We start from the raw sequence: 12259 nt of genomic DNA, 5'->3' as shown, positions 1-12259 counted from the left end.
TGCAGAGGACCTGGAGTTTGGACAGCCTCCCACAACTCCAGTTCTAAGGGATCTGACACCCTCTTCTGGCTCAGCAGGCACCAGGCATGTATCATGCAGTGCACTTTCATACACACAGGCAAACCATTCACACATAATAGTAAATTTTAAAAAACAATACAAAATATGTCTCCCACAGCTGGAGAGAGCTCTGTGGTTAGGAGCACCTATTCAGATCATGAGGAACATAGCCTGGATCCCAGGACCCATGTAACAAGCAGGCATCACAGCTCTGATGGGTTGCATATGTGCTGTGGGATGTTCTGTATGTTAAATGTGTTGCTGATTGGTTAATAAATAAAACACTGATTGGCCAGTAGCCAGGCATGAAGTATAGGCGGGACAAGCATAGAAGAGAATTCTGGGAAGTGGAGAATTCTGGGAAGTGGAAGGCTGAGGCAGAGAGACACTGCCAGCCGCTGCCATGACAAGGAAGATGTAAGGTACTGGTAAGCCACAAGACACGTGGCAAAGTATAGAATAATAGAAATGGGTTAATTTAAGATAGAAGAAGTAGATAACAAGAAGCCTGCCACTGCCATACAGTTTGTAAACAATATAAGTCCCTGTGTGCTTACTTGGTTGGGTCTGAGCGACTGTGGAACTGGTGGGTGAGAGAAATTTGTCCTGACTGTGAGCCAGGCAGGACCAGAAAAACTCCAGCTACACATATGCCTACACACTCAGCACCCACTTGAATATACAGTTACCCAGACACAAATAAACATATAAATAAAATAAATCTATCTTTTAAAAAAATGTCTTCAAAGCCAGGCATGGCAGTACATACTTATAATTCCTGCACTCAGGAAGCTCTGGCAAGAGTATTAATTACAAGTTTGAGACCAGTTTGGATGCTTCTTATATGTAAGAAAAGTCATTTCCAGAAAACATGACCAAGCCCAAGAGAAAACAATTTATCATTCCTTAAAGCTCAGAAAAGTGAATGCATGTGTAGAACGCTTCCAATTAGCTCACAAGTGCCCCAATTAGTGTTTACATGACCAGTCAAAACCAAACATTTGAGGAAAACACCCCAACAAAACAAAAAAAGCTAAAGAAAGAGAAAAAACAACCAGAAACTGAATAATCACGAAGGCATACACACCATATATATGTATGTATGCATATAAAAAATGCAATGTAAGTACATTATCAAGAGTCTTAAGGGGAAAAAAGCTATTGTATCTCACAATAAAAAATTAAAATCAACTAAAAATTAGAGAAATAAAAAATCAACACACAAGTTATTTTTTTTTCGAGATCACCCAAAGAGAACAAAGCATGGGTATGGGTAGAGAGATGGCTCAGCAGGTAAGCCCTTGCTACCAAGCTTGAAATCTGAGTTTAATTTCTGGGCCCCATACTGGTGGAAGGAGAGCCACCACCAACTTGTCCTCTAACCCCCACACTCTAGCAAGAGTGGGCACACTAGCATGTGCAAACACACACACACACACACACACACACACACACACACACACAATAACACACAATATGATTTTAAGAGTCAACAGACTGAGTCTACCACATATGCTACATAATAAATAAAAATAAATCCATCACAAGTATTAGTAACAATGAAAACATGTTACTCTGGGGAGAGAGTCCTGAGAGGCAAGGGCTCACACAATATATCAAAAATCAGAATTAGCATCTGTGCACTTAAGAGCAACAGAGAAATCAGAGGTAAGGATACTTTTACAGTTCTGAGGGCAAGTAATTCTAGCCTGAACTCTCTATCAAGTCAAAGTACCAATCAAGAGTGTGGGTGGAAAGAAAATATGTTCATATACTGAGTGAGTCCTCAAAGTTTTATTTACTTCACACATATTTTTCCTCAGCAGGACATAGGAAATTGTGCTCCACCCCTAACAATGGAGACTATCAAAGATGATGACAGGCAGATCAGGGAACCTGGAGATGAAACAGGAAAGAGACAATCTCCTGGGTAGTGATGAGTAAAGGTCTCATATGGTATGACCAACTCAGACCAGGCAGAGTCAGAGGCCCCAGACAGACTTAATAAGATGCAATGTAGAGAGCTGGGTTTGGGAGCCATGCTTGTAACCCTGCAGAGAAGGTGGAGACAGGAGGATCAGGAGTCCAGCCATCCTGGACTAAACAGCTAATCAGTTCAAGGCTACCCTGGACTATATGATCATTTGGAAACAAACAAAAGTAAAAAGAAAGCTACAAATAAAAACACAGATTTTTTTAAAGGTGAAATTCAGTGGCTAACATGCATAAGCTGAGATAAGACTTACAAAATTTGCCGGGCGGTGGTGGCACACGCCTGTAATCCCAGCACTCGGGAGGCAGAGGCAGGCAGATCTCTTGAGTTCGAGGCCAGCCTGGTCTACAGAGTGAGATCCAGGAAAGGCGCAAGGCTGTGTACAGAGAAACCCTGTCTCAAAAAAACCAGACTTACAGAATTGAACAAACCTAAAAACAAAACTAAATAAACCTTTTAAAACACAAGCAAGAAATAGGAAGTTGTGTGGAAGAAGAAAAGAAGCCATCCTAAGCAGGCTCTGATTCCTGAGACAAAGTTATTAGGTTTTATGAGCTGAACAGCTGAAATACATAATCAATAATATCTAAAATGCTGCTACTGCAAACAGTTCTCTCCCGAGTCTTGCCCCCAAACAAGTGAAGAAAAGAATCTGCCATTTCTATTTCCAAGTCAAGAGATCATTCTTATGAAATCACTTTTCTAATACACAAATTATTATAATAAAACCATGGCATTGCCTCACCATTTTAAAAGAAAGGGTCCCAACACATCTTGACTTAAGCTTTTGAGTGTGTTTTAAGAAACTAGACAGAAGCCTCTGGAAACAGCTGGGCACTGAGACAGAAATGAGTGTTCAGAGAGCAGTTAAAAAACTAGCTTTCAGGATAACCACGGGGGGGGGGGGTGGGGTGGGGGTTCCCCTCTTTGGCTGTCCTGGAACTTACTATGTAGACCAGGCTGGCCTTGAACTCAGAGAGCCACCTGCTTCTTTCTCTTGAGTGCTGGGATCAAAGGCATGCACCATCATATCCTGCCAGAGTATATCATTTTGTCCTAAGACAGATAATTACAAGAACTGCAAATCAAGACCTCCCAGATCTAGGCTGCTGACAAAAGAGCCCCAACTCACAACTGAGCTGCTTTACTGAATGCCAGGTTGTGCCAGCTGCCTGAGGTACACTACCTCACATAGCTGGGCAGATGTACTCAATGGGGGAACATGTGCCCAGCATGAGCCAACTCTTCTGGCTTCAAAGACTGGCTGCCTTACCTCCTTACCAGTCACTGGGACCATCTCAAACACACATCCAGATAGCCTAAGAATAGTCTGTCACAAATTCAAATGGTCATACAACAGTCCAAGCTGTAAGCACAGTGTACTTCACTTTCCTTCTAAGGCAACTCTATGTCTGTCTCATTTGTAGACAGTATCTACAACAGCATCTACTTTCATTGTTCAAAAAGTCAAGGGAACATATATTTACATCAGCAACATACTGCTTTTTTCTAGAGCAATACATTTTTGCAGATTTAAATATGACAATAGTTTTGGTGACCAATAATCTTGTTTAAAAATATAATAATGTGCCGGGTGGTGGTGGTGGTGGTGGTTGTGGCGGTGGCGGTGGCGGCGGCCAGCAGCAGTGGCGACGCACGCCTTTAATCCCAGCACTTGGGAGGCAGAGCCAGGCGGATCTCTGTGAGTTTGAGGCCAGCCAGGTCTACAGAGTGAGTTCTAGGAAAGGCGCAAAGCTATACAGAGAAATCCTGTCTCAAAACAAACAAACAAACAAAAAAACCTCTAAAATGAGAAAGAAAACAATAAACAATAAAGCAAGTAAAACAAAAAAAATCAATAAAAACAAAATGTATTGTTCAAACCAAGAACAGACATAAATCACATGTAATAGTCCAATATGTATATATACATTATATATACACATATATTGTATTTATGCCCCCACTCCATTTATATGTATGCAAACAGGATAAATTAATGAACTGTTCAGGCTAATCATAATTATTCAAGTTACAGTAAGGATTGATTACAGTTGGAACTTCAATCATTATACTTAGCTTCACATATATTTCATAGCTTCACTATTTTGAAAAACATACTAAAGATGTGTTTACTATTCTGTATTTATATACACCTTGACCAAATAAATGCAGATCTTGGGTTCTAATAGTCCCATGTTTCCAATAAATTTCCAAGAACAGGAGCAATGTGAAATTTGGTTTGGCAGGATGTTAATAATAATTTGTGCTGTATAATAGCACAAGCTACAAACTTCAGTACTCAACTGTGAAACTCTCATCTCCACATCACCTTAGCTCTACTTTTAAAAGCATCAGAAGCATGCCACCTCTTACTACCTATGATGCTACACCTAGTCTATAGTCGTCTTTAACGTGGATTGTTGTCTACTCCCACATAGGTCTTTTAAATCCCACCAGGTTCCCTCAGTTCTCGGCTCAAAACCATCCTAGACCTCTGCATCACTCTAGCAAAGCCAAGGATCTCGGACAATGTCATAAGGTATTCCACCCTCATGCTCACCCAACCCACATGTGCTCTCATCTTCTATAGCCTTCAGAACTCCAACCACCTGGGTTACCAGGACCCATGGACAGCCACACTAGCTTCTGTTCCTGGACTTGAGTGTGCTCTGTCCCGGTCCCAGTCTCAGGGATTGCTCTTCTCAATTCCTGCTGGGATGTCACCAGCACATCTCTAAAGCCCTATCTGAAAGAGAAGCCGTAGACAAGTCTCTATCCCACAACCTCTCTCCTTTCAGACTTCAACAACCAGTCCAACGCTCTACTCTTTAGCTTACCATGCTCACGATTCATTCCTCCAACTCCACCCTACCAAACTTCAAGCTTCTGCAGGCTTTTACATAGTCTATAGTGCCTTCCCTACCCAAAAGTCTATATCCTTCATAAACAGTTTATATATTATTTCCTTTCTGAAGTATTCTCCCCACACCACATGCACCCACAACATACTTAACTAAGCATTTTGCCTAAAGTCCTATTATGGAACTTGTTACATGATAGCACAACAGTCACCAGTCAGACTTCTCAGCTTCTAGGAAGAACTATGCAAGGGCAGCCTCATGTTTGTACCCTTTACTACATGCACAGCCTCTTAAAAGGACGAAAGGTCAAGGCCACTATTACACTGCGCATAAATCACCTCAACTTTTAGAAAGTAAATAAAAAGAGAGGTTTATTTAAATTAAAAGTTCTATGTTAACCTGATCAACCTAATCCTATCTCAATGTGGAAAACAGATTTTAGGGTGGTCACTTTTGATTTCCACTTTCTAGTGTTTAAACCTTTCTCTCTCATTGAGTGTGGACCTGGCCTATATGCATCTAACCAATGAAAAGTGGTAAAGGCAATAAGCTGAACCTAACTAAGATGGAATGGATGTGGTCTCTGCAGGCACCGAAGCTAACAAGCCACTATGGAAATCTGTAGGACAGCTCTTCAGAAAACTAAAAATAGAACTACCATATGAGCCAGCAACACTACTCTTGGGAATATATCTGAAAAAATCTAAGTCAGTACATTACAGAGATATCTGAACATTCAAGTTCATAGTGATACTGTTCAAATTACTAAGTTACAGAATTGGCCTAGGTCTCCTTCAAGAAATGAATAAAAAATGGTATATTCACTAACAGTAGAGTTCTATTCAGCCATAAAGAATGGAATTAAGGAGCTGGAGAGATGGCTCAGTGGTTAAGAGCACTTGTTCCACTTGCAGAGGGGGGCCTCTGCAACATCCACATGGTAGCTCCCAAAACCTGGCTCCCAACTTTGAGTTTCAGGGGATCTGTCATCCTCTTTTCAATGCCTTGTGCAGCAGGCACAAGCGTGGAGCATATACATATACACACGTGCCATCAAAACACTCACATAAAATTCAATCTTCTAAAATGACTTATGTCATTTGCAGAAAGATGGACAGAAATGGAGAGTATTATTAAGTGAAATAAGCCAGACTCAAACACAAATACGTTTTGAAACCTAGGTTTAAAAAGGGAATGAGACTAAAAGGAGAGCTAGTTGGGAAGAGGAAGGAGATGGGAACAAAAGGGGTTAATGGTGGAGGGGTATGACCAACATACACAATATAAATGTATGAAAATGCCTCTCGGGAGGCAGAGGCAGGTGGATCTCTGTGAGTTATAGGCCACCCTGGTCACTCCAAAGCTACAGAGAAACCCTCTCTCGAAAAACCAAAAAAGAAAAGAAAAAAGAAAAAAAAAAAGAAAGAAAGAAAATGTCATAAGCACTTGGGAGGCAGAGGCAGGTGGATCTTTCTGAGTTCGAGGCCAGCCTGATCTACAGAGCAAGTTCCAGGATAGCCAAGGCTACACAGAGAAATCCTGTCACAAAAAAACAAACAAAAAAGTTTGGGGAGGGGGGGAGGATAAAGTGCTATAAGCTTAGCCACAAGGAGATGAATTATGCCAGTCCACCTGAGGAGTTTGGATGCAGATCCTCCTCAGGTGAGAGCATCGGCCACAGTGCCCCCACCAACACCCTGGCCTGGTAAGCTGTGCCCAGACTCTTGAACCACAGATGCTGACAAATGTGTACTGCACCAAACAGCTATATTTGTAATGTGCTGCTAATGAGGAGCATAGAAAACAAATACTCCAGCCAGGCGGTGGTGGTGCATGCTTTTAATCCCAGCACTCAGGAGGCAGAGGCAGGTGGAGCTCTGTGAATTTATGGCAAGCCAGCCTGGTCTATAGAGCGAGATCCAGGAAAGGCACCAAAATTACACAAAGATACCCTATCTCGAAAAAACAAAACAAATACTCCTACAACCCACAAGTTTTTTCCAGAACCTTTTGTTTACACAAAGTAAGTACCATCATTTCTCTAATTTCTAAACACATTAATGCCAAACAATTCAGAACCTACAAAAATTTAAACAAGCTGGCACTTAAAAATGCTTAGGAATATTTACATAAGAAAGTAATCTTAGAAAGTGCTATATTACATACAATAGTTCTTGCACTTTTCTCTTAGCCCATTACCAACATCCTGGGTTATATGTATAGACAGTGAATCTGCTAAGTACAACGTTAAGTCAATTCTCCATATAATTATACACAAGATGAGAAAGAGACAGGTGGACAGCCAGCAATAAGAACCTACTTACTGGTCAATAGGCAAAGCAACCAAGCAGAAGGGAGTCGGCAGGCTTGCTGGTGCGAGCACAGGACAGACAGAGAGCTCTTCCACCAGCCAAGTCATGTGGCTCTCAAAGGGCCGCCCTGTGCAACCCAGCCCACTCCTCCTTCAACCTCAAGGTTACTCCCAAACAGTTCCCAAAGCAGGACCGTCCAGGACAGAGGCCACACTTCAGTAAGCAACACAAGGCATCGCCTGCGGTCTTTAAAGACAGATGAAGTTACAAGTCCCTTGGCAGGGATGGCAAGAATGGCAGTTAGAAGTATGGCCTCCCCTACACAGCAGCATCTCTTCCGCCCCTCCAAGATAATTATCAAGTGTATAAAAGAAAATCCATGAATGGAGAGCAGATTAACTAGTTTCCCAAATTCAAACATTGACACCTATTGTAAGTAATAACTGAGAACTCCATAAAACCTCACATCTGTGCTGAAAATTAATTTAAATAAATCTCCCTAGGAATACAAATCTTATTTAACACACTCAATTTTAAATGATGGCCCAGGCTTTTTCACTGTAAGTAACAGGAGACACCTGAATTACAGGCTGCTGAAATAATCACAGCCAAGCCACACCCAAATAAGCTCAAGACAATTAAGCAGCCAAAAGCAGCAAAGAACTGTGGTTCAATGCCTTAAGTGAATTCGCTTCACAATCCCATTGCCAGACACACAGATCCATGACTGAAGTCCGCAGTATTTCTCCAGATTAATCTTCACTCATTTGGGGTATTTGAAGAGTCTAATTCACCTCCTTTGACAGCTGGTTTCCCATTCCTATTGACAGCTTTTATGAACATCAACGATGTAGTGGGAAAATGCAGGCATGGAATAAAGTCAAACAAATTCTCTTTAAGATACCAAGGCTTTCAAATGTTAGGTGATGCCCTTAGAGAGCAATTTTAAAGCAAATGGGACCAGAATATTACTAGCAATCAAGAGAGGACTTCTACTCACTATATATACAGTAGTTGACTCACCACAAAGAGTACAGAAAAACAAGCAAGCCCTACTTCCTCTAAGATCATAGAGATTCTAACCATATCCTCATCTCCAGAACTCAATGCCTATAAGCTGAAATATCCAGGTTATTCACCTCCCTTCTAGTTATTTAATTCTCTAGAGAGAATTAAGAACGTATGCAGCCCAGCTTGGTCTACATAGTAAGTTGCAGGACAGCAGAGCTACACTGAGAAAGCTGTCTTGAAAAACTGAATTGTGCAGCCAAAAGATACATCCCAAAGAAAGCAATACTCAAAAGTCACCACAGAAAACCTCATTCAATTTGGCAACTCATTGCGATAGTGTTACAAATCTACTTGCCACACTCCTGAGAGTACAGCAATTTAAAGAGCACTAGTTTAGCTTTTTTCTTTCAATACGTAACATTGAGTCTACAAAGGAATGTTATCTGAGTATTTTTAGCACTACATTTTCTGCTTAGGAAACATACAAATATCAATGCTTTTTATATATTAATTTAGAAATGCTCTTTTTCTCAATTTCCAGATGGAGTCCATTATGTATGCCCTAACAATTCAAAACTCAACAAACACTGCATAGGCCCAATATTTAACACAATGGTATAAAACATAATAAAAATGAAGTCAATTTAAAGAATCAAGTCTAATTATTTAAGGCTCCACATCTCGCTCCCTCCATCCCAGATTAATTAGAAACATGCTTCTATTAGTATTTCTCATGACCCCACTCACGGACATACAGGTACAAGTCTCACTAGGAAAGCTACTAAGGACAGACCGACGGACTTCAGTGTTTTTCTCTCATCAAGGATTTTAAGGTCACTGCATTTTTCATTCGTTTTCACATAAGAACAGGCCGTTGCTGATCTTCTTTAGGCCTTCATCAACTGAAGTTTCTCACATGAATCAGGAACACAGAAAAATAAGTGACTATTTTTCTCAAGTGTCCCAAGAATGACTCATATTCTAATGGTTCATAGTGAACTGGAGAAAAAGTTAAAGCCACTCCACACAACTGAAGACTTAGGACTGCCTGCCTGTCACTCAACCTCACCAGATCTGATGAGAAAGTGCCCCAGGTTCCTCAATGTCACTGTCCTGCTACCAAACCTGTCTTCCTACTCCACGGGACTACTAAAGAACTACATATGCAAATCTAAGAATTCAGTTTAAAAAAAATAAACAAACTGTCAGGCAGAGGTGGGGCACGCCTTTAATCCCAGCACTCAGAAGGCAGAGCCAGGCGGATCTCTGTGAGTTCGAGGCCAGCCTGGGCTACCGAGTGAGGGACAGGCACCAAAACAACACAGAGAAACCCTGTCTTGAAAAAAAACCAAAACCAACCAACCAAACAAACAAAAAGCTTGCATTCCAACTCTTAGCAAATAGGTCTTGCCAATTTATTAGGAATTAATAGCAGGAAGGCCAGCTCTCTGCCCTGCTCTGAATAGTTACTTTAACAAAATAAAGACATACATACTGACTCTTGTCGAAGAGAAATCATCAACCCAGAGAAAAACTGAATCAAAATGGTAATGAGGAGATTAACTATTCAATTAAAGAGACTTTTCCTATTCCCTTTTCGTGTTTATGCTTTTGATGATAACTGCTTCTTGACTTCATTTTAAAAAGATACATATTCTTAAAATGTACCATTACTCTCCAATTCTCAAGAAACTAGTGTCTCAAATCACAGTATGAACATGATCAGTTCTTTTCTCCAAAAACAAGACTTAAAGGTACCTCAATTCTAGGAAACACTGCTATAATTATTGGCATTGCAAAACTTACTATAAAGCAAGCTATTTAAGTGGCAGGCTAGGTGTTTAACTCAGTGGTAAAGAGCTTGCCTATCAAGCTCAGTAACTTACTTAGGTTAGAGTCCCAGAACCTCACAAACAAAAAATACTTTAAAAAATAAAAATAAAAAAAAAAAATAAAAAATAAAGGTAGCTAAAAGCCATGTGCTTTCATACCAAACGTGCAAAATATCATTAAGATGGTGGAAACTAAACATGACATTCTTGAACAAATACTGGAGTCTGACTGCTTTAGAACACAGATCAGTAAACACTCCACTTAACCGAATTTCTACATTTATAAACACATGAAAAAGGTCTTTAAAACAGAAGGGGTGAATTTTACATCATTCCGTGCACAAATATGAATGTATAATGCCAGACACATAACGCAAGAAGGTGGGAATGTGCGGTCTGAGTTCACATTTTCACAAATTGCACCCTTTCTTCTGTTTCAAACAACGTAACTGACCTCTAAATTTTTCCTTAACTCTAGTCAGCATGGCTCTTCGAAAGACCCTGACCAATTACTGCCTCTGTGGGCAGAGCTGCGGTCACTGTAAAGATTATCTCCTTAAATAACTGTTTTTCAACATTTCCACAATCAGCTTTAAACCAATGAGTACTGACATCAGCCACATGTAAAGTAGCAGTTTCCTGGGGGTAAAGAACACTTCCCGTTAACACATACACCCAAATAACATGTACCCAGTAAGTATGTAGAGCCATTTACAGACGCTCAAGGACTGCAGCTTTGTTAGGAGTCGATCCAAAGGAGAGATAACTTCCTTTTTTCAAACACTCAAACATCCACGTGAGTCCCTTCTGGCTTTGGGCCTTTAAAATCGCTCGCCCTTCAGCTCCGGAGCAGAACTACACTCAACCACCGATCACCCCTAACTTCCTGGTACTAAAAACTACAACCACGAGGCTGTTTCGTCAGTTTGTTTTAAAACAATTCTTGTTCCATTCACCTCGTGGCAGGGGGGGGGGGGGCTGCTGCCGGGGCAGGGGGCCGTACCTCCAAACAAGTGCGGGGAAAGGTGGGCCGGGAGCGAACCGATCACCAGGCGCGGCCCGCCAGGGCCCCCGCCCGCTGGCCGGTCCCGATCCCTAGCTCCGCCGCCGTCCTCCGGGCTGCTGTGCACCGAGTCCTGCGAGCCGTACGGGCCACTACTGCCACCGCCGCCGCCGCCGCCGCCGCCGCCAGGGATGCTGAAGGCCGACTGCGCCGCTCGGCCGCCCGCCGCGCTGCCCACCGCCCCTCCGAGCGAGCGGCTGCGGGGCGCTGTCGGGACCGAGGCTGCCGCCGCAGCCGCCGCCGCCGCCGCCGCCGCCGCACCGGCCGAAGCGCTGGGCTGCTGCGCGCCGGGCACCGGGGCCGCGAACCGGGCCGCCCGAGCGCCGTCCGCCCCGCCGCCGCCGCCGCTGCCGGAGGGCAGGTCCGAGCCCGAGTAGGCGCGGGTGCGGCCGTTGGCGGCGGGGCCGCTCTGCTTGGCGCCCATGTCCGCGCCGCCCCGGGCCGCGAGCGAGCGAGCAAGCGAGCGAGGCGGGCTGGACGCAGCTCGCGGCTGGCGCTCAGGTGGCCGTGCGGACGCGGTCGCTGCCGGGCCGCCGCGACGGGCCGCTACCGTTCGCTGCCGCGCTCCGCGGCCTCCGCACCGCCTCCTCCCGGGCGGCCGCCGCCACCGCCGCCATCCTCCGGCTCCCCGGCGGCTCGGAGAGTGGGAGGCGCCCGGCTGGACTGGGGGCCGCCTCCCAGCGCGCCAGCCGCTCGCAACGGGAAAGAGGAACGGGCGGCGCGCGCCCCAGCAACCGTCGCCTCGCGGCCCGCACTGGAGGAGCTGCGGCCCACCTCAGGCGCGGCGCGCAGATTGGATCCCGCTGGCCTGACTCTGCCCTACGGCCAGGCTTGCCCGCCCTTGCCCCGCCCAGCATGTGGTGATGGACAGACGGGCGGCCCCGCCCTCCAGGCCAAGCTCCGGGCACCAATCAGAAGACGGCCCCTCCTCCCGCACGTGGCCTGTGGACGCTGGAGAAGAGCAAGTGCACCTTTTCCCGGCTGGGGCATGGGTGGCGGTGCCCTGGGACTGGAGCCTGCGGATGGGTAGATGTGACCTTCGCTGGTGTTGTATACACTGATTAAACAAACAACAAACAAATCAGTCTCAGCCGTGAGGACGATTTAAAGGAAACGAAAAGAAC

The 12259-nt window shown here is 44.2% G+C and overlaps 1 protein-coding gene across 2 annotated transcripts in view; it reads right to left on the bottom strand.

Annotated features, from left to right (window-relative positions):
* Znrf2 (zinc and ring finger 2) overlaps window positions 1-11931 on the bottom strand; it is a 79413-nt gene extending 67482 nt beyond the window's left edge. The window contains exon 1 of one of the 2 annotated variants that reach the window (XM_036180827.1): window positions 11076-11931. In XM_036180827.1, coding sequence (XP_036036720.1) covers window positions 11076-11559 — 484 coding nt within the window. In that variant the 5' untranslated portion in view covers window positions 11560-11931. The remainder of the gene's footprint in view (window positions 1-11075) is intronic. The other variant, XM_036180828.1, reaches the window with a different exon arrangement.
* Between the last annotated feature and the right edge of the window lie 328 nt (window positions 11932-12259).

This window comes from Onychomys torridus, chromosome 3 (assembly GCF_903995425.1).
Source record: "Onychomys torridus chromosome 3, mOncTor1.1, whole genome shotgun sequence".
Classification (NCBI taxonomy): Eukaryota; Metazoa; Chordata; class Mammalia; order Rodentia; family Cricetidae; genus Onychomys; species Onychomys torridus.
The sequence above is the reverse complement of the archived record's forward strand: the minus strand, read 5'-3'. Positions and strand labels throughout refer to the sequence as shown.